Genomic DNA, 23667 nt, shown 5'->3' on the forward strand with positions numbered 1-23667 from the left:
TCTGGCATTTAGTAACGCCCACGGCTTCTGGTCATGAATATTGTTATACCTGTTAAAATTAATCGAAGTTGCATGCCATCATAATCGATCAGCTTGGTCACCTGCACCATAGCTAGCTACTATAAATGTTTGGTCTTTAACCGAGCTACGGTAGCTAGCTATATAAGTATACGTGTGCAGAATAGCAACCTCTAGCTATATAATGGCTTCTGACAAGGACAAGAGGTTTCGTGTGCATGTTGTCAAGGAGCTGTATGAGACTGAGCGTGACTACACACAGCAGCTTGAGTTTACAGTCACTGTAAGTGGTCATAGGGCTGACTTTGTTAACTGGTTAGCTTATATATCACAGCTATGTGCATAGCATGCATGTGTTTGAGGAGCTCCTTTAACATACAGTAACCACTTTACAGCCCTTCCCATTTTTCTGGTGTGGAAGCTAAATCGAAGATAAACCATGAGTGTATGTCAGTGCCAAAAACTGTTTGTACAGTACATTGGCAGGTTCTTTGATGTGCATTTACTGCCACAAGCATGGATCATCAGCTTATGATTTGGTTGTGTCATTGGTGTAAGCAATAATCGTATGGTGTTCATTTTCTAGGTTTAAAGTCCTATTAGAGAGGTGGCCGTGTCTTTGAGTGTGGGAAAGATGATCATGACGGGCTATGATTTTATACTGTAGCTGATCTGTGCATACATGTAATAAAATAAAAAGTTGTGAGTTAATTACTTTTTCATATAAAACCCAGCACATTCTCCAAAAAGCCAGAGAGAAAAGTGAGTATGACAAGGACAAGTTAGAGTCTGAGAAGAGCTTCACCCCCGAGAGAATTCAGACCCTTTTCTGCAACATTGAGGACATCCTTGCCTTCCACAAAGAGCTCCTGACTCACCTGGAGAGCTGCATTGGTAGCAAGGGACCTGCCTACGACACGGAGATAGCCAGCTGTTTTGTACGACAAGTAAGTCAAGAGTGGAAGTAACCTGCAGGCAATACTTTAAATTTCCACCTTATATAGTAATGGCGAGAATAACTAGTTAGTACCTACTGGGTACTAACAAATAGTTAACCGGCAAGTTTTTGTTAAACATTTTTGGGCGCTTACATCAGATGAGAGGTTTCGATTTCTTCTCCCCAAATATGCTAGTTGCTACTGAATGCATATGTGTGTATAAATATGAACGTTGGGACCAGAGTTTATTTCGGAACTGCATGTGTTATGGTCACAGCTGTTGATGACTGTGGTCATTGTTGTGAGAGTGGTTGTTTCATATTCTACAGAAGGAACGGTTTGCCCTCTACAAGGAGTACGGAGAGTGCAATGAACAGGCACAAAAACTACTCTACGAGCTCTATGAGAAACCTGTCTTTAAAGCTTTCTTTGTGGTAAGTACTACACAAGATGAGTTGCGTGTTGTTGGCCATTCAGTACAACTGTACTCTTCATGTTGTTGCTAGTAAGGTTCTGATTTTAGACATCCTTACTATGTACATGAACATCAGCAATCATTGGGTGTTATATAGAAGTGTGCCCATGGTGCTCATTTCAATATCAAGTTTCTCCAGCAATAATTGCTTATTGTGTCATGAAATGTAAATGTACCTGCATGGCAACATTATTTTATGGAGAGCCACCCCATGTTTGGTACATATAAAAATGTACTTTACTATAATACGGGTCCCAACATCAATATGTAAGTCTTGTTTTCCCACTCAAGCAAGAATTTTACTCAACACAGCTTTATAATAATACTACGTACGTACATGTAGTTCTTATAATGTATTTAGATAGCCAGGGTTATGTTGGTTAAAGAAGCTCATTGGTCATACTATCAAATCAACTGCTTTGTTTGTCAACACTCTTGGATACTGCACACAGTCGTACCACATATATGTAAGCATACCTTTGTATATGTTTGGTGCTTACTACAATGTATATGCATTAATTACCATAAATGTACATTTGTGATTGTCCCTGTTACCTTCCTCACAAAGCGTTACAGAGTGTAGAAAAGTCATCCACAGTAGCATGTCATTTCTGCTCACTGATACTAACAATTCATTGGAGTGTCTTAGAGTTGGGTAGAATCATCACAATTGAGTAGTAAAATCAGAACTTAATTTTTGGAGCAACACTATAACACATTACCCCCTCCCCCCCCCCCCTCCTTACAGGCGTGCATGCTTCTTGGAGGCAAGAGTGACGAGGACATCAGTGGACTCGTATTCAAACCCATCCAGAGGATCTGCAAGTACCCACTCCTGTTCAGGGTAAAGCAAACATCAACATTGTTTTATGGCTGCTGTGGTAGCTTTCAGAATGTACTATTGTTCAAGGGCCTCCGATACGGAGAATTGCTTACATTAGCTTCTAATTGCATTTATTTAAGGCACACAACAAGTCTAGAAGGACATTAAATTGTATGATTATAGCCTCTCCGTTAGTTTAATTGTGTACGTGTACGTATGTGTACTCATACACACACTTAGTCTAATGACTGCATGTACAATTCCAACCTGACACATGAAACTAGTGAATATGATTAGCACTTTCATCTCGTGTGGCCACTGGCTATGATTTTATACTGCCAAAACAAAATCGGCCTGTCCAGCTTGAATTTCTATGTGGTAATCATCTTTTTACTCAGAATCAGTCTCTTATGTACAATGTAGGAGCAAACTTTGTCAAAGCATAGTAGTTTGTAAGAATAGTGGAAAGAGGAAAGAAAATAGTATCTATAACAAGCAGTCTGGTAAAAAATGATAAGAAAAGACTTGTGTGTACATACTCCATCTATTGTCATGTACATGGTAGCATTGTAGTGTTTTAATTGTTGCTTGTGGCTTACCAGGACCTCGTGAAAGGAGATGCCAGGATCTGGGGTTGAAAATGGATTCTCTCACACGTGGGGCTGAGTGTGCATGCGCGGTAGATCTACAGGAATAAGGGGTGTGTCTACAGATGTCAAGTTCACAAATGGCTACTAAACGCTTAGCTACTTAAAGCTCTTTTTTTCTCACTGTTGTAGCTACCAAAAATAGCTGTGCAAGGCTAACTCATAAGTTGATTGATAACTTTTGTGCGAAGAGGTGTTGCTACACACGATTCTGAAACAGCCTTCACTGTAAGCCATAACTCGAGACGGAAGCTTTAGTGTGCAAATCCACAAATCAAATCCAAGATAACGTGGCTAAAAGCCTATAGAATTGTTAGTTTTCGTCGCATTGCAACCGTTGAGCAGTTACAGCTGGAATACACACACACGCAGACAGACATACAGTCAGCTTTACCGTATCCCTCATGCGGCTACGCCAGAGCTACGTGTAGCTTAGACTTTACATGCACACACACACACTAGGAGCTAAGCAAGTATACCCCAGTGGGTCACCCAGACTATGAAGGCACGCAGGAGGCCCTGGCTATAATGAGAGACGTGTGCTCAGTCATCAACGAGGCCAAACGTCGTGTGGAGAAGCTGGAGGAAATCGCCGACTGGCAGGCCACTGTTGAGGGTTGGGAGGGGACTAACGTCATTGACACCTGCAATCATCTCGTTAAGGAGGGACCTCTCATCAAAATATCAGCTGGGAACACTCAGGAGCGTCACTTTCATCTGTTTGACAATTTGTTTGTCTACTGCAAGAAAACGACGCAGTTACTGTAAGGGTATACACAGATTGCATTTATTGCCACACACATAATTATACTTTGTATAAAGACTCTAGTTGTATTTTGGCACTACCGGTATACTACATAATTATGTATAAGATTATGGTAATTAAATTCAAGAATTTTATTCAATGTGCAGGAGCAAGGGCAAGGGGTTGCTGTTCAGAGGCAGAGTGCCAGTCTCCAACTTGGACATTGAGGACATTGAAGATGGAACTTGTAAGTCAGTGTGGTGTGTGTGTGTGTTGTGTGTGCACGTTTACTGTACTGTACATGTACGTCGTTTATTGCTTACGTTTGGTAATTACCTTCTATCACGTACTTAATGATAGTGATGCCTTAGTTTTTGAGTAGGGAAGTGTGCTGTGCATCTAATGCCTCACTATATAAACTGACTAATATAGTGTGTGCAATTACATTGTACCTTACAGTCTTCATGCATTTACAGTTTATTAATCAGCTGACTTACATGTACATTGTCTTTTCTCTGTCTATATATGCACTATTATTAAATGGGAAGGCAAACCTTATAGCCATGGATGCAGTGCATGCATGCTTTTTGAAACTATAGTTATATAGTTGCGCTGAATTTCATAGTTGCTCTAGCCGGAGAGATCTATATAGAGTTGTGGGCTTTAGGAATTGAGTTGTCTGTTTGTCAAGTAAAACCTGTGGTGTACGTGCCCTTAGGATCTTATTACATATACCTATAATAGCTCCGATTCTCCCATGCAGCTGACTACTATACTAATGGTATAGCAGTGAACAACAGCTGGAAGGTTCACAATGTGGCCAAGAACAAGTGGTTTGTACTGGTGGCTGGCTCAGCAGAGGAGAAGCAGTCCTGGATGGATGCCATTCGCAAGGAGAAAGAGAAGAAAAAACGTGAGCTCTACTGGTTGAGAATTTCCAGAGAACACAAATTATGTCCATCCAAATTTCAGCTAATGGTTATAGGTCTGCTGAAGTGTCATATGGCTCAGCTCATAATGCAGTATGGGTTACACAAAGGCTCCTAGAGATGCTAATGTTTTTACTGCTGTATAAATGTGCCAACCATGGTTACCATCTCACTATATATACTATAAGCAAAGTTCAAAGAAACCACGGTCGGCTGTCTTGTGCTTGCATGTGGTTTTTGGTAACAGCTGTTCATAACATCGAACCAAATTGCACAAGTCATACTACATCAAGTAGTGATTTAAGTGGCGCTCATACACATATGCAAAGAATGCACTGACGTACAGTTTTAAACACAATGAGTGATCCTGTACTATTAATTAAGCAGATGTACACTGTACATGTACATGTACAGTCATGCATGCATTTTTGAATTCTATCGATCTGTTTTGTAACTACATGTATACACAACCATCCATTTTGATTTGTCTCCCTAATAGAGCTACACTGTGTACTATCTTCTGCTACATATCTCTCCGCCCCATTCCAGGTCAGCAGGCAGCTTTGGCCCAAAACAACCGAGCCCTGGCCCTGGACAAAGGGGAGAAGATCTATTACCAGATGAGACAAGACAAATTCATGAAGGACCACAGGTCTCGACTTCGGACTTACCCCAATACATTCTCTGGGCAGGAGTTTGTGGGTTGGCTAATAGAGAAGGAGGAGGCAGCTGATAATGGCGAGGCTGTGTTATTGGGACAGGCGCTCCTCGAGAATGGAGTCATTCATCACAGTGAGTTGTGACTGTGTTTGTAAATAAACTGGTGAGGGTGTAAGATGAGACTGTGTTTGGGTTAAAAGTGAACGTAAAAGAGTGGGAACGTTTCTCGTTGTGATGTCACACATGACTGTCACAGCAGTTCAAGTGAATACTGCTACATACATGTACATTTTACAAACTTATGCGGACCAATTGTTTGCTTAACTGTCTTGTACAATATGACAATACTGTTCTGGTATTTTCTGTGACCATGTAACTGCATTGCATACCAGCAGCAGCTTTGTACTTCATATGGGCTCTCTTTTGAGCCTGTGTTGACACTGGCACCAATAGGCTGAACTGATTTCAGAAAGCATGGCTTCTTGTGGGAGAGTTAGCTCTAGGGCCATTACATCATTGCCAGCTAATTCAGCAACAATCTTTCTGTTAGAAATCCCCTTACAAGTTAATTTTAGTCACTTGTAATTGGTTTGGGATTTTCGACTACTAAGAATGTGCAGTTTTGGCATTCTTTGAGTAATGAACCAGCCATCTGACTGTGATCCAATTATAGCGTCAGTTGATGTTTGTGATGTACGTGGCTCAATCACATGGCTGCTGATCAAAAAGCACCCTGAAGATGAAAGCAATGAGCTTAATTAACAACTGAATGATTTTTTGTGGGTTGAAGTTACCTGTATAAGGATTCTAGGATATCAATAAGTACACATGTATGTTAGTGATATAATTTATGTATTTGTGAGTTCATGTATATTGCTTGTGTACATAATTAACCCGATGTGCATAGGTGCAGCCACTGGTCTGTGAGTGTAGGTGTGTGTGTGCAGGCTTGTATACTCAGAATCTGCTTCTGCTGTGATCCTAGGCCTAGAGCATTATTAAAATTAATAATTATTCTCAAAGCCTTGCTCCAAGGGTGATTGGTTACTACCGTATAGCGGGTTATTTTCGAAGCACTAAATTTTTGTGGATTGCTCAAACTAAATACGGATTCTATTTTGTGTAAATTTGAGGATGGAGGTTCAAATGACCACATGCACCCCTACAGTAGAGAGGTTTCAATACCGGAAGTAAGCCGATTTTCGAGGTAAATTCTCAAAAACCTAGTGCCTCGAAAATAACCAGCTATACAGTAGTTATTATTTGCCCTGTACATGTACATATAGGTTGCAATCGCCATTACATACAACACTAAATTTTTTACGACATTCTTTGAGACCTCTGAATCAGTGCTCCAGTTACATGTATACTGATGGTACATTAATTATTGATCAATGTTGAACATTACAGTAACCATGTGTTACTCTTTGTCTGATAATACTGTATGAGCATAGAAGGACCTAGCTACATGTATACGTGTACCTGCCCATCTAACCCATCCCCCCTCCTCCCAGTATCTGACCGTCACCAGTTCAAGAACGATCGAGACCTACTCTATAGGTTTAGGTATGATGATGGCACCTTCCGCAGCAAGATCATCAGCAGTGATGTCACAGCTAGGGGGATCAGGGTCTACCTCAGGCTCCACGGCCAGTTTGAGCCCCTCGTCAAGTTAGTGAAGTACTAGCTGTTAGTATTTGCATGGGGTTACTTTCTGGTAATTAATGTAACAGGTTTGTGTCCCTTAATTGTGTACTGAGGGTACTTAGAACGATTTACAGTTACATTATTGTACATGTGTACGACTGTCTGCCGCATAATTATACTAATCATGCATTCTAAGCAATCTATAATTCTTGATGTCACATCCCATAACTGTAATTATACTCCCCCCACCCACCACACACACATAGAGGGCAGAAGGTTGCCGTTGGTCTACGTACTATGAGCACTATGAAGAGTGTGGTAAGCTCCCAGAAACTCATTGACTGGTGGCAAGCTGAGACGGATATTCACAGTCGGCAAGCTGGGGTGGACCTCGGACAAGAGCTCTTTGCTACTGGTTTCCTCAGACATGGTGAGTGCTATCAGGGTGTCATCAGTGTGGGGAGTCGGTCTAGGAGAGAAAAACTTGGGATCTTTTTTTTGGTTTAAAATCGGAGCTACATTGTACAACGTCCTGGATACTTGGTTTATGTAGTGGCTTTTTTTCAGCGCATGAATATCTTTCTTCCTTCTTGATTATGGTGTCTATTAATATGGCTCATTCTAGCTAAGAGTAGTATGAAGAATTCAAGTTCGTAACACTAACTACTAGTTCTCTCCCATTTGTTTCAGAAACTTAAATGAGTGTACCTGCATGCTCATCATTAGAATTTGGTATACATGTATGTAGCCAAACACACGTAGTACATTGTAGTTATAAGATCTGCACAACACGCAAACCATGCATGACTGTGCTGTAGAATAGAACCCAACACTGTTAGGTACTCTCTCCTCATAGCTACTGATGAGCAGAACTTCAAGGACGGGACGTTCCTGTATCGATTCACTGCTGACGATGGTCACGAGGGGCTCAAGGATACTCAGAGGAGGCTCACGGGCACACCTTCCAGGATTGACTTCAATATAGTATCTGTCAGTACCTGCAGAACTATCACAGTGAGTGTACATTAGGCAAGGATCTGACTAAGTACATGTATGCGTGGAAGCCTAGCCTGTACTCACTCATTTATAAGTTTTAGTTCCTGTGGTAGAGTACATTGTGTATATGTACTGCAGAGTGCTGAGTATTACTTGATTGACAAACTACATGTATGATATCATTTATTGTGCACACATGCAGTCACTCTTAAAAATCCCTTACCTACATTTAGTTGCCTTACCTGGAAGCAGATCAGAGCTATGGGCTGGAGCTAAGTGACTCACACCCTGTTACTGTCAAGACTGTTTCCCCTGAAGCACAGGTATATACATGTTACATGCAGTAGTAACATCCTACAATGTAGGGCGAAGTAGTGGTTCACAGTTTAGTACTAGTGCTACATACAAACTGTCCATGTATGATAATAGCGATGGCTGTGTGGCTAACTGAGTATCAAGAAATGTTCATGCGTGTAGTGTACTAATCAAATCTGTGTTTCTTGCTGTGTCTAGCTCCATGGTGTGTGTGAAGGACAGTTTGTGCTGGCCGTCAATGGAATGTACACCACTGCACTGAGCCACGTTGATCTGCTGAGTCAATTGAGCTCCAAGCACAGATGCCCTCCACCTCTCACGCTGCTCATCTCACGTCCAGGTACTTCAGAGTATGCCACACTCACCCCCTTGGCAGGGGGGCTGGGCTTCCATATCAAGGGCAACTCACCTGTCATCATTCATGGAATAGATAAAGGTACACTGTTAATAGGTGTCCTAGAATTCTTGAACTAGCAATTGGATGAACATTTATTTCTGTTACCAATTATTGTACATGATTGTACAACATTTTGTTGTGCATTGTACTTTTACTTTCACATCAGGCCTTAGAGCTGTGTGTCTCGGTCAATCATACCCCCTCCCCTTCTTTGCCAGGTTTTGCTGCTTCCCAAGCTGGCATCATCCCTGGTTGCTGTATTCTAAAGGTCGGGGAGGAAGAAGTCCTCAATGCCAGTCATGATGTAGTCGTCTCGGCCGTAAGAGGCTCCCTCTCTCGCTCTAAAGTGGAGCAAGGCAAGTCTTCTGTGAGGCTCAAGCTCAGCTTCCCCTTCCTAGAGCAGCTGTCCCTCTACAAGTACGAGTGTGCTGACACCACACTAGTGGAGGTGTTTGAGAGGACAGTGGAGTCACCGTACACCTTTTCACTCCCTGCTCAGGTGAACTTGTGCTTACAAAAATACAGTAGTGCCGTGCATATTATTATGCCTCGGTGCGCATGCGCAAGCGAGGTATACGGTAGTGTGTTTGTGTGTGCCTGTCTGTCTGTGTAGACTGCTACAGCTGCTCAAGGATCAGTGAAGTGCAAGTAAGAGTTTCTATAGGCTTCTAGTCTGGATTTTAATTCGCTTGGTTCTCTAGTTTTGCTTACTTGGAATGCCATTGCAACCTTTTCAGAAGAGTGCGTAACAAATCATGTCCATGGAGTGTTGCTACTCTACTAGTAGTTAGCTCTGCACTAGAACGCTAGCTATTGGTAGCTGCAACAGTGAGAAGAGAGCTGCAAGGCTCTGCTGATGCAGCCATTAATTTTTAGACTTGGACTTTTGGCATCGATTGTTTTTAACAACAATCATGGTCGATCATTACCCACTCTTTGAGTTTCCCTGTGATTCTGCCTGCATGAGCAGCAAAAATTAATCAATGCAAAAATGTTCAATGATTATAGTGTGTGTATAAAAGCTATTATTGCTAATAGCTAGTAGTAGCTTTATGTTATGTAGCTTTGACACCTCCACCGAGGCATCAGCACCTGTGGTGCTTTCTTACTGTAAGCTTCTTCTCTAAATTACATTGATGATTTGCGCTTGGTATAACATGCAGTAACAAATTACATGTGTGTGTGATTAATACATGTTAGCAGTTACCTAGTAATTAAAGCTAATGGTCTTAACATGTACATACATGTATAGTTGTTGAAGCTGTATGCAGTGGAGGCGGATTATGTGATATCGCTGGTCTCTGAGTCAGGGGTTACTAATGAAAAAGTCACTGCTTATCTGAGGGAGCTCAAAGGACTGTCAACTGCTTATGCTAAGGTACTGCCTGTACGGTTATACATATTCCCACCTCCTACACTTTTGCCATGTAGTCTAGTGGGGTTTAACTGTCATAAATTGGCACGGGCTATATACAAGGGAAAATATGGCTCATAAATTGGTACCTCCAGCATATGCAGTGAAAACATAATGGTGTTTTCGATGAATGAAGATGAATGAAATGTCTTACATGAGAAACAAGATGTCATAAATGAAAACATAGAGTCAGAGGATGATGTAGTCTGTAGACTATAGTTCAAAAATGTTGCCGTGTGCTTGCAGAAGGAGCTGCTTTAGCGAGACACTCTGACTGGGAGAGGGCTAGGGCTCAGGCTGAGCCTTGCTCACTGTATGCACTGCACTAGGCCTGTTTAGCGTCTGTAATTCAAAGAAAAAGAAACCAGTTTAATTGGGGCGAGCGAAAGTGTGCAACATAGAGATTGTGTGTGTGTGTGTGTGTGTGTGTGTGTGTGTGTGTGTGTGTGTGTGTGTGTGTGTGTGTGTGTGTGTGTGTGTGTGTGTGTGTGTGTGTGTGTGTGTGTGTGTGTGTGTGTGTGTGTGTGTGTGTGTGTGTGTGTGTGTGTGTGTGTGTGTGTGTGTGTGTGTGTGTGTGTGTGTGTGTGTGTGTGTGTGTGTGTGTGTGTGTGTGTGTGTGTGTGTGTGTGTGTGTGTGTGTGTGTGTGTGTGTGTGTGTGTGTGTGTGTGTGTGTGTGTGTGTGTGTGTGTGTGTGTGTGTGTGTGTGTGTGTGTGTGTGTGTGTGTGTGTGTGTGTGTGTGTGTGTGTGTGTGTGTGTGTGTGTGTGTGTGTGTGTCATGGACCGGCACGATATTCGTTTTTTGTACTCGTGACCCTTTACCAACTTTTACGTGAAATACTGTGCATGGGTACAACAGCTAGCTACACTCTGCAACGAAGGCTCAGACAAGACAAATACTCTTGAGGCCACAGGCAAGCCTACAGCAGGTCAGAGCAGCTCAGATGGGGACCTTCTGAGCCTGAGATCACACAGGCACGCCTGCAGGAGGTCACAGCAACTTACTTGCTATTTTTCATCAAGGATGAGTCACAGTAAATTACTAAATCTTGTCTACTTGTGTTCAGCATGGTCTTGTGTCTTGTGATAATAAATCTGCTGCTAGCTCAACAGGACAACACAGAGACCAGACACTACGGCAGGTCAGAGTACCTCAGATTGAAACTTCAGACATCACACATGTACCATTAACAGGTCAGAGCAGCTTAATTGCCAAGAATTGTTCACAGTACATGCTTACTGTTTGCTTGGAGGGAGGGGCTGGCTGCTCATATTCTGTCCAGGCCGCACAAGGCTTGAGTGTGGACATGCAGGAGCCCTAGTGTGGACGAGCTCTTTTCCTATAGTTGTCTTCTTGTTTGCTATGTGGTAGTCATGCAAGCTTATACCGTATAATCTGGTTAATAAGTGCACATCAACTAATAGGCGCATATTGGTTAGCAGACCAAGAGCCTTGATAGCAGGCGCATGGTTTTCTTCTCTGCCCAACAACTGGTCTCCACACTTCTTTATAGATGTTAAGTCTCTTTCACTACCAGTAGTTGTGTTACTGCTTCAGATATGACTATATATAGACCTCTCGCACACAAATGATCGACCTAGCTAATGGGATTTGCTTCATTGAAACGTCATGGGCATGGTTAATCTCTATAAGCGCATCCGGATAATAGGCGCATTTGCGCATTTCCTTATAGGCGCATTTGCGCATTTCCTTATAGGCGCATGCGCTTACTAGCCAGATTATACGGTATAGGCTGAATGCATAGCAACCAATCAGCCAATCAGATGGGCATACACTACGCCTTCATGGTCGGGAGGTTTACTGTCATAAATCCCTCTACACTGTATTAACTAATACATAATCATGTTAATCAGAGGTTCCTTGAATACACGATTGTACCATAATTATGCCTCGGTGCGCATGCGCAAGCGAGGTATACGGTGGTGTGTTTGTGTGTCGTGTGTGTGTAGACTGCTACAGCTGCTCAAGGATGAATCAAGTGCAAGTAAGAGTTTTTATAGGCTTCTAGTCATGTTTACTTGGATTTTAATTTGTAGATTTGCAAAATAATGCTTTGTTCACGAGTTATGCCTACTTGGAATGCCTTTGCAGCCTTTTCAGAAGAGCACGTAGCCAAACTTGTTTACTGAGTGTTACTACTCTACTTAGTAGTTAGCTCTGCACTAGAACGCTAGCTATTGGTAGCTGCAAGAGTGAGGAAGAGAGCTGCAAGGCTCTGCTGATGGCAGCCATTAATTTTACACTTGAACTTTTGGCATTGATCGTTTTTAACAACAATCATGGTCGATCATTACCCGCTCTTTGGGTTTGCATGCAGTAAAATAATTATTGCAAAAATGTTCAAAGCTATTAGTAGCTTTATGTTATGTAGCTTTGGCATCTCCACTGAGGCATCAGCACCTGCGGTGCTTTCATTATGTTAGTGGGTGTTGTAATATAGGAGGCCTCTGAACCTCTATTATTTAACATGTTGTTTGACCATCAAATCCTCTATTATTATTGCTAAAATTTCCACCTGCTAATGTGTATACTGTATAGCGCAACATTTTTGAGGAGCTTAATTTTCCCTGTTTTTGTGGGTTAGCAATCCTACACGAAAATTAAGTCCACGAAAACTGTTCTTTATAATTAGAATTATCTGCTACAACGTTCAAAGATTAAAGGCGTGGCTTCCGGTTAGCAGTCTGCCCACAAACTTTGTGCAACGAAATGCTTTTAGCGGCCATTCCACGAAACATAATTTAGTGCCTCGAAAAGTTTGCAATATACGGTACGTTATACTTATTGTCCACTACATCAGAATTTATGGCAGTTAAACCTCCGAGGACGAGGGCGAAGCCCCGAGGCCAAGGATGGTTTATGTTTGCCATAAATTCGAATGTAGTGGACAATAAGTGTTATATATACTCACTTGAATGAAAAGTACTTGCTACCTAAGCTACCTCACCTTGGATACAACTAGCAAACAGTCTCAAAAACTATTGAAAACGAACAAAAAGCTTGTGCATATAGCTTGAAGCCAGTGCTAAGCTTCTAGCTCTACGCACTAACTTGTCAATGTCCAAGCAGTGAGCCCCACCCTTCCTCCACCCTTCCTGATGTTTAGCAAGCCCCACCCATCTGTTCTGCCCTTGTCAACAAGTCTAGCTTCTTTTTGGCTGTGTAGGTCTAGTATAAAATCAGTGCGCCCTCAACGCAAGGGAGTTTATGAGGAATGTGCTCCAGGGTTGGGGTTTATGGTAGTTAAACCCCACCCAGTTGCTATGATACAGACCCAAGTGGGGAATATGTATAATTATTATAGCTAGGTGAATTGACACATGCAAATTCAATATATTAACATAAACTCATTTTTATTTCAGCAATTAATTATAAGTCATCTTTCCACCCCACAACGTGTAAATGTGCTATGGGCATAGTTAAGTTGTGTTCGAATTAATCAATCATGCTGAAGAAGTACATGTAGTTGTAGAGTTGATGTTAGTTGTAGAGTTGATTACATGCTTACATGTACAGGAAGGACTTAAACAGCCTATAATAAGACAGATTATTGATGCAGTCACGAAGCAGAATCCACTCATACCAGCTCTCACTCCACTGATTCTTTGTGCTGCATCAGTACGTTGTGTCTCGTTAAGTGGGAAGTAGCAGAGGTGGTATTCGAGGGGAGATGATTGTCAGCCATTATGAATACCACAAGTAGTATGCTTGCTACTATAGTCACAATTGTCATACTGCAGCAAACCTTGTCATTAGCGGACCTACGAACTATAACTATGCATGTGAACCACTCAACAATCAACCCAACAATGTAACATGCCACAAGAGCAAGAGATCCATAGACTACACTGCCGTGAGCACAGAAATTTTTGCTAGTATCCACTAGTCCAAAAGATGTTCCCATTCCAATGACTGTGGTATAGACAATGTCAATTTTGATGATGTAGGTTATCATTTTTGCTGCTTTATTTGACAGATTTTGATTTTTCTGTTCTTTGTCTTTAATCTCCCAGCTTTCAAGTAACTCACTTAGAGCTGAATTTGAAAAGAAAAGCACTATTGTAGCGAAGCACGAAAACACTAAGGATGTAATTAGACAGTTCCTTTGACAAACTTCATAGCATTTAATATGTGTGCCGTAGTCCCTAACAGTTGGGTACAAATTATCACCTATGTAGTAGGGCATTGACACCAGAGTAGTTTCTACCCATGTAACGATTAACAAGTATGAGGTAACTTCTTGTTTTTTTATCTGGCATGTAAGCTTCTGAAACCAGTCTGGTGAAATATACTGCACTGTGATCCATATCGGTGGAACCAGTAGGATAAACCACAGTATGCTGAACAAGATAACCCCAGCAATGCCTTCAGCTTTCCTGTTTTCAAATCTGTCTAGAGCATGCAGCACTTCTCTGATGGTAGTGGTCAATAGATTACCAAGGAACACCCAGATGTAGACCCAATTGTTGGAGGGGTTGTATCTGAAATACTGCAGCATTGTTTGTTGTTACATAATTATATGCAAAAGAGAAAGTCAATGAATCAATCACTATGTTAAACTTACATTTCTTTCCCATGTCTAATTTTTGGCTCACATTGTGTGAAATTTAGAACTCTTGAACTCTTGTCGGTTTACTTGCAACGTCTCGTAGTTTAACTGCTTTGTCCTTGTTTACAGCACAGATATACATGTAAAAGAATTTCCCAGGGGATTTCCCAGCTTATCAGCTACCACATCAAATCTTCAGACTAAACTTTCAATTTCTCTCTAATACGAACTGGGAACTGTGAATGAGGCAAAACTAAACCAACTTCCATTGCACACTGAACTAAACAATTATTACAACCAGTGGTTGTAACTAGGATCAGGAGAGCGTTTGTAGCTTTTTAGAAATGTTTCAGGTATTTTCACTGATGTTCATGAAGTCAGCAAATTACGTTTATACATGCAATCATGTAGAGATTGTTTAACAAACACGTTTCCCGTACATTGTCAAATACAATTGCCATAGTGCTAGAAATAGTTATATGCGATCATAAATAATTATACGGCCAATTTGATTGCAAAAAATTAATGGTTACTACATTATTTTATGCAATTAACTTATTTCCCGCTGCGATTTCGATGGATCGTACACGCCTCGAATTAATGGTGTGATACAAAAATACAGTAGAGGCCAAATTAAAGTTTCTGTTCTGTTTGCGTAGTACTATGCTTTTGTACGCAAGCGAAACAATCGGTTTTGTGCATGTGCACTCAAGCTTGCAATAGCGTGTTGACTTACACAAACCAGTAATTAAGGCAATTAATAGCTAGATGCTGATAAACATTTTTTTAGAGGGAGAAAGAATATACATGTAGCCCAATAGCTATAGCCAGTAAACGATCTCATAATGAGATGAAAAGCATGTATACATGTCCATTTTGAACTGATGATACCCGGCCTTGGGTTCATATAGCTTGCAATGGTGTGTGGGTGGTAAATGACTTTCTAGAGCCTCTAAAAAATGCACATAATGACATATCTTATGAAGGAGAAGTTGAGTCTGCATCTCTCATCCAATTCAGAGTTGTACTGTACATGTATGTCTTGTCATGTTTCTCTGCCAGCATCGAAGCTACTTTCTTGTACACAATCTATGCAGCTGGACCCATCCCTCCAGCAGCAGTAAAGACCAATGGGCGTGTATAAGCCATGTTTGATTTCTCTCACAAGCTGTTCGTATGCTCTCTTCTTTTCCATCTCGTTCCTTCTGTAGCTCTGGGCCATTGTGGAACAACGGTAGGTATAGGTGCGTACAGGTTAAAAACCCTGACATCATATAACAAAGTAATCACGAAACCACAGCGTAGTAAGTGCATAGGCGGAAATAATCCTTTTCGTGCAATTTAATCAGCTTATACGCAAACAGAACAGAAACTTTAATTTGGCTTCTACTGTACGTGATATGATGGCCGCTCGCATAAATGCAATGTTGTATTGTATCACCCATAATTTCTAGCACTACAGTACATTATGGGGAAGTGTATATGTCATAATTATCATTTGGCTTGTTTGTGCGTATTCATGACAGTGTGATGGATTGACATGCGGCTCTCTTCCGCTTTCTATTTTCACACTTTTTGGTTCTTTCCAGCAATGTTTTTTAGTAAACTAGACAAGTAGTTTACGGAATTTGTACATTTCGGTACTGTCTCAATGGGGGTCGACTGAGTTTCGTGAAGCTGTTGCTTATTGTCTTTCTTGTTTTGGTCAAGAAGACCTCTGCTGAATCAAAGTAAGAACAGCAAGACATATAAGCATTATATAGCTTCACGAAATTCAGTCAGCCCATTAACTAAAGGCTATAATAAATGTTCCAAAGTAAAGTTAATGAGCTAGTTCGCTGTGGGAGTAATGTTTTACTGGTGTAGTACCTATAATTATTTTGGATAATACTGCTGTCATGGGGACTAACACCCATGCAATAGGCCGTATTTTTCAACCCTTAAAGTATATATATATAATTATGTGTATTAGAGAAAAATTGGCCTGCAAACGAGGCTAATTACTGTACATGCATGTGTGACAAAGTCTCCACCTACATTAGTTTTTCTATTGCTCCCTGCTATAGATATCGATGATCCTGTCTATTCCCCGTTGGCCGTCTTACAAGCTACACGGCTCTGGAAATTCACCTGTCCTAGAGCCGTGTCCCACCAACCTCCACACCACCATCATGGATGTGATTACAGGGGCTTCCCCCTCTCCACCGTCCACCCCAACTACACCCAATGCCACAGATGAGGACGTACCAGAGGCTAGCACTCAGATCACCAGTTACGTCATCTCCAGTATGGCCATACCATCACTGAATGGCCATAACATCACTGTTAATGTGAGTGCATGTACAACGATACATGTAAATATAATAACACGTATAGTAATTAAGCCTGTGAAATGGCCAAGTTGTACGAAGTTGATATCATTAAGAAATACGTACACACAAGACTAGTACGTTCATGGCTATTCGCTAATGACTTACATGTACGTAATTAAGTTGTGAGCTCAGTGTGTATAGTGGCATCATTATTGCATGTGTATTCACTGCAGAAATCTGGCAGGGATGTGTTAACCGATGAGACAACAAGGAGAGAGCTGGTGAGGGGTCTTACCGATCGAGTAGCTGAGATAGAGAAGGACCATGAGTCTATCAAAAGGTTGGCTACGTAGATTCTCAGATAAACCATCTTTCTTTGTAGATGTGCTGTACAGTGTACATAACTGGTTCTTCGACGTGTCAACATCAATCAGTGTGTTTCATACAGCACTTACTGACGAAATTTCTATAATTACGATATATTGTCACATGACTTTGTACATCCCGGCTCAGGATGATGATTGAGATTCAGGGCTCTCCATCCCCAGACTCTGACACTGAGAAACCCAACGGAGAGCTTAACCATTGTGACCTGACTCTCTCCCTCTCACCCCCCATCCCATCATACCTGCACGCTGACATCACACCCTCCTCCTCCCCCCTTATGGCACGTCGTAGGATAGTCTCCATTAGTAACCCCGTCCCGATACTCAAGCTGGTAGTGGAGGGGTTATTGCAGAAGACGGAAGCATTGCTGAAGAGTCTTGAGGACAGACTTTTGTTGAGTGTACTAGATGACACTTCTGGGATTCTAGTGCCCACCGGCAAAGGTACTTAATAGGAACTGTATACTGGCCTGTTTTAGTGGTGCACACTCTTTTCTTACATGTATTTCTGTCTTTGTCGACAAAGCACAGCCATCCCTCTGCATGTCAAATTAATTTATGTACATGTACATGTACAGTATGCATTCTGAACGTCACAAGTGGTACAGCATATTTTGTAGACCATCTGAGTACATGTAATGTGATCACTGATTCCCCTAACTTACATGTGTAAGTCATACAGGTATACCGCATTGACTGTATTCCTCTGTGTGTAGATCTGATTGCGCAGCTATGTAAGAGACTGACCACACTGTCAGAAGAGGTCAAGTTGTGCACTCAAAAACCAGGGGAATCATTGGGCAAGGCCGTTAGTGTCCTCATAGACACTACACACAAGTGCATTAACGGTATGTCACTAGGCCTATCATTTGAATGTGTGTCAGGAAAATGTAGCCACGTACATGTATTGAGTAGTGCTTACTCAATGTACAAATAATTATACGAAAATTCATTTCACTCTTTAGATCTGTGTGTAAGACTGTGGATCTCCCTGGCTCTCATTGACAGTAAGTTTCGCTATATGTAGACTAGTAGGGAGACTTTAATGATACATATCCAAGGATATCATTCCCAGTTTTAAAGGCAGGGCTTGTATAAGTATGCTATTGCCTAGCAAATCGAACACATTATTTTATGTTGAATGGGATACATGCATGCATAATTATCATGATTGTTTTATAATTATGTTATTAAGATAGGTGTGTTCTAGTTCATCTCTTATTTCCCCATATCTACAGGTGTCCCACTGCTTGAAACCAGAGACAAGATGTTCAGCCAGTGCCTGGTGTCAGTGGTCACATCGTTTGCCCATTCCCTAGTAAAGGCGATCAAAGGTCAGCTTAACCCCGGAGTGGAGTACGAGACCAAGAACCAGGACGCCAGTCGGCAGTGGCTGCAGATGGTCGCCAAGAAAGGACTATTTGTACACATGCAATCCACAATGCTGCCTAATGAGGTGGGTCTTATTAAATTATACACGTGTAGAACTCTATGTGCTGTGGTACCTTAGTGGGATAATTCCACTCTAGTTCACTGCAAAGTACGAAATGAGCATAGAATAAACCCACTAAAAGCACGTGATTTTCTTTATTCAATTTAAGTGACGTTTAAGACATTTTTCTTTCTTTCCCCACGTAGAGCTCGGAGCTGAGTGCTTTGAGGAACTTGCAGTTCATTCACACTAAGTTGTCCAGTGTGGTGTTCCATGTCACTGATACCACCAGTCCACAGCACCTGCCCTGCAGTGAGTGTTACATGTACCACCAGTTTTATGCGTACTACACTGTACCTAAACAGTATGGCTTTTGGCAACTTGTATACCTACATGTACAAACGTTTATTATATACATGTACATGTTGTAGAGTCAATAATTATGTACATCACATGCATTAGTACAAACATAATATTATAATGAGCATTCTGGGTGTCACTTCTGCTTGTCCTTCACAGCTGACCTCCCCCCTGTCACGATCAAGGGCAGTCGAGACCACCTCCACGTGTACTATCAAGTACCACGAAAAATGTGTGATGAGCTGCCAGAGAAATTTCGCTCAGAGTCTGGAATTCAGATCATACCAGTGCTCTTCAATAAAGGTGTGATTGCGCACATTTTTATTGAACTACTGCATGTATGTACACTGTACATGTACGTACACTATAGACATGTACTATACATGTTTTGTTTACATGACTTAGGCCTAAATCCCCCAATATTATATACATGTAGGTCTAATCAGCTTAGAGGAAGGAGCAGCTGGGTATGACGAAGAGAGGGCTCTCAACATACAGTCTTTTAAACAGCTCAAGAAGTATTACCAAGGACTGCGTGCATTCAGATTAGACAAGTCTAACCTTCCTAGTGACAGTGACGCCAAACTTGTGGCCATTCACCAAATCTCACAGCCCCTCAATGCCATGGACATTCTCGTGCGACAAGTGGAAGTGGCTGTGAAAGAACCAACTCGACCAGGTGTAGGCCTGCTCTCCTTAGCTGCCGAGGTGGCCACTAGAATTGGGGCTCTGAGGATCAATGTGTGTGATTCTGGCGTGTTCCGGTCTGGACTGGCTACTAGTTTAGAGCAAGTAATGGTCCTCGGTCGATGTCACGGACTGCCATTCAAGTGTTTTAGAACAACTTTGAATAGAGTTCGGAGGAAGGGTGGATTCTCATACGTCGTGAGGAAGAACAATGCTGACATTAGCAAAAGCTTGCCAACCCAGCCTCCAAAGTGAGTCACTGATGTTCTATAGTTGATACATGTATCTCTAGTACGTTTAACAGCTGACACATGCATCTCAAAGATTGTCTATACATATAGCTGTAATTACATGACTTGACTGTACGTGATTGACTCCATGCATCTAAAATGTTAATTACACATGTACGTGAATGGTATACAGTGTAGCTCTACTATAATAAGTGGTACCTACATGTACATGACAGTACATGTACATGTTTATCCTTGAAAAGTAAGTTGAGAATTCTTTTATGCTACATTTTTTTTATTGCCATTTAATCACTGTTTTTCTGCTTCAGATTGTACCAACTTCCACCAGATACACGTGAAGCATGAGACAATGTTTTTAGCACATCCACCGAGACATTATACAGGACTATCAACGACTTTTTTTTATGAGTAGGCTTTGTCACATGTTTTAATTATTTTGTGTTGAATGAATTTGTGTTGAATGATTTCTGTAATAATAATATTATTTAAGAAACACACTCTCAATAATTATTAATGTTTGGAATTTGACCAATATTATTATAATTACCAGTTGACTGCGTGTGATATGGCGGTGGACAGGGAAAACAGCTATGTGTAAATACGGATTAATTTTTTATGAATTCAGTGTCAAACGTAATTAGCGTTAGTAAAATTATTATTGCTTGCTATAACGAGGCATAATTATTAGGAATGCATGCCTGGATGTTGGATCAGGCTGATAATAAATGTACGCGTTTATTTTATATGTACTTCTACACTTCATATTTCATGCATGCGTGTACACGACCAATTAAGCTGCACTATGAGTATAATAGATCATGCATGTAATCTGGTATTTGTTAACACATTGTTAGCAAAATAATGGGTTCAATTAGTACATGTATATGTATGTGGATCCGATGATCACACATGTATAGGTATACGTACATAGTCATAACAGTGCTAGCAACACACACTAAATATAAACATCGAGCTGCAACATTCAACTGAGACGTGATCCACTGCAAAAATGAGGTAATCCTTCCTTAAATAATTAGGGCTGAGACATCAGAGCTCAGTATCCGGCCGCCGGTAAACACGCAACTGAGACGTGATCCACTACAAAAATGAGACAATCATTCTTTAAATAATTGGGGCTGAGACATCGGAGCTCAAAGAATGAAGGCCAACCGTATCCACCGGTAAGACTGTTTGTGTGCCTTCTGTTACCACAATCACCACAAGTATCATCGTAGACAATCCCTGTAGTCTCATTTCTCCCAGCAACTTGATCAGTGATAGTAACAGTGACTTCACCTCGAAACGGCCATACAAGACGCTCATCATATTTTCCTTTAATGATGTACACATACAGTGACATGTGAGTTCCATCAATGCCATGAGGTTTAGCACTAAGTAACATCTTGTAACCTTCATTGGAGTAAAAAGGAGCAGAGTTCCATGTGTTTTTCTTGGCTTTTATTTGCTTAAAATTTCGCATTTTCAGTTCCACTGGTGGTATAGTAGAAGTGACCATAGGAGGTAACACTGGTGCACAGGGGGTGATAGATGGTTGCTTTCTTGCACACACGTCACCAGACTGAGGGTCAGAAACAGAAGCAGATCCTGATTGAGCGAAAAGTGTTACAACCTGATGATTAAGCGCTCGTACTTGTAACTGTACATTTTTGTACATCCTACTTGTATCAGCAAGGCTTTGTTTGAGGGACGTGTTTTCTTTTTTCAGTGCCGTCATCTTATTTCCGAAATTTCTCTTTAGAGAATTGATTTCTTTCTTCAATGTATCTAAGTCTGACCGGAGCTGTTTCTCTAAATGTTTACTATCAACCACTTTGCTAGTGAGACATAGATTAAGAGTGTGATTCTCAATTCTCAATTCTTTAACCTCTTGTACAATTTCTCTGTGCGATATTGCTAGCAAAGACATATGTTCAACAATGCTCTCTCTCAGATGAGCCGGCATTTCTTTACGTGGAAACAGAACCTTACATCCAGCGTAATTAAAATTACATTCAATAGGAGCAAGGTCACACTCATTAGATACATGTTGCTCAAGGTAATTTCGTTGAGGATTTTCCCCACATTCAAATGGGCAGGGAAGGGGGAACTTTGGGCAGAGGGGCCAGTGGTTCTCGGTGATATCGTCGAGGACAGAGGATTGGCCGCAATACTGACAGGTGTAGGGTTTTTTCGGGCACAGATTAGTCTCATGATTTTCAATGTCCTTTCGAGGGAATGAACAGTTACAGAATTTACAAGAGATATAAATAACTCCACAACCTTCTAATCGAGCATCATTCACTGGTAATTTATTTAAATGCTCTGACAATTTTCCCATTTCATCGGCCCACAAACATCCTTCATCTTTATGAGGACAGTGGATACGAAGACCATTGATTGTGCGTTTGAGCTGCTTGTTGGGAAATATGATACGAAAATGTTGGTTACAGAGAGGACAAGGTTTTCCACTACTTTTGATGGTATCGATACACTCTTTACAGAAACAGTTCCCACACTCACAGTCCAAGAGACAGGGGTTAGTGAGGAGTTGAAGGCAAATAGAGCATTCCAACTGAATCTCTTGAGGAGGCTGTTTTACAAAGGAAACCTCAAAACCATCCTGGTGAATGACAGGCTTGAGAGGCTGCAAATCTGCCATAGTTCACTCTGGTTCACTTCAGGATAGATCTAATGAAGGGCGTGGCATTCAACAGGAAGGCTTATAGCACTGCACACATTGCATAAAAACATTTGCACTGTGAAAGTAGTACGTTGGCCGGGAGAAGCACCAAAAAGCGTGGAAACTAGAGCAGGAGTCGGAGAGCCAGGTCAATCTGTCACACAACGTCAATTGTGCACATTTCAAAATCTTTATCAGCTCATTTGCAATGCCAATTTGTCGTACTGCAACAGAGTTAGTCTCGATCTGTTGGGAGCACGTAGCTTGTCTGCTGTCTCAAATCAAAAAGATTTGCTTGTGGGTACTTATGTTATTAGATCATCAATCTGTGCCATACAGCTAGTAGATCTATAGACTCAGAGAGGTTGCGCAGTTCTGTGCAACTTCACACACCTGAATATTTCAATCCATGTTCCAATACCACAGTGACACACACATTGCACAATACTTACAGGACAAAGTATAGCTGAAGGTTTTGTCCATTGTTCTCTAGTGCGAGGGTCTGTCTAACTGCATGCCCCTATGAGCTGCATGCATGCTAACGATGAGTGTTTTTACGGCATGGTAAGGTTAGAACCACTATTTATAATTGTGTAATGGAATCAGCAGCATGTGCGAAAATGGGCTAGAAACAAATCCATCATGCAGAAGAAGCAGTGGGTTGACAAGAACCTATACCGCAGTGTTAATTGATGTAATTACTGCGGCAGGAGAAACGAATTGTATAGGCGTATAGCTAATTATAAAATGGTGCTTAAATGCATGCGCAATAAAAATTATATTCACATTTTGTATAACAGCGCTGTATAATTACACATAACAGTCTACGATATAGATATAACGGACCGAGGCGAAAATCTGTAGAGTCTCACGAATATAGCTGAATCACTACAATATAACTAGTGTTCAAGCTGGCGCTGTGCTAATGCCTCTCGCCATGATTTGCTTTCGCTCAAAAGTATAGAAGAGAAAGTATAGAAGAGGA

At 41.3% G+C, this 23667-nt stretch overlaps 2 protein-coding genes and 1 long non-coding RNA gene across 3 annotated transcripts; 1 reads left to right on the forward strand and 2 right to left on the reverse strand.

The window, feature by feature from the left end:
- Positions 1–59: 59 nt before the first annotated feature.
- LOC135343160 (phosphatidylinositol 3,4,5-trisphosphate-dependent Rac exchanger 2 protein-like) lies at positions 60–20556 on the forward strand. The gene is made up of 25 exons (XM_064540132.1): positions 60–301; positions 753–965; positions 1286–1390; positions 2180–2275; positions 3364–3665; positions 3814–3893; positions 4410–4559; positions 5125–5367; positions 6750–6906; positions 7149–7312; positions 7739–7896; positions 8112–8201; positions 8392–8629; positions 8809–9089; positions 9843–9968; positions 16641–16904; positions 17120–17226; positions 17400–17716; positions 17989–18120; positions 18238–18279; positions 18511–18728; positions 18911–19016; positions 19224–19367; positions 19501–20002; positions 20311–20556. The coding sequence occupies exons 1-25, from the start codon at positions 203–205 to the stop codon at positions 20345–20347; spliced, it is 4371 nt and encodes a 1456-aa protein (XP_064396202.1). The 5' UTR covers positions 60–202; the 3' UTR covers positions 20348–20556.
- On the reverse strand, positions 13362–14746 carry LOC135343170 (uncharacterized). The gene is made up of 2 exons (XR_010397075.1): positions 14590–14746; positions 13362–14514 (listed from the first exon to the last, which is right to left on the reverse strand). It is a non-coding gene; the product is annotated as an uncharacterized LOC135343170 (long non-coding RNA).
- Positions 20557–20811: 255 nt separating the features above from the next.
- Positions 20812–22688, reverse strand: LOC135343171 (TNF receptor-associated factor 4-like). Its single transcript, XM_064540143.1, has one exon. The coding sequence runs from the start codon at positions 22659–22661 to the stop codon at positions 21057–21059; it is 1605 nt and encodes a 534-aa protein (XP_064396213.1). The 5' UTR covers positions 22662–22688; the 3' UTR covers positions 20812–21056.
- Positions 22689–23667: the final 979 nt, after the last annotated feature.

This window comes from Halichondria panicea, chromosome 10 (genome assembly GCF_963675165.1).
Source record: "Halichondria panicea chromosome 10, odHalPani1.1, whole genome shotgun sequence".
In the NCBI taxonomy this organism is placed as follows: Eukaryota; Metazoa; Porifera; class Demospongiae; order Suberitida; family Halichondriidae; genus Halichondria; species Halichondria panicea.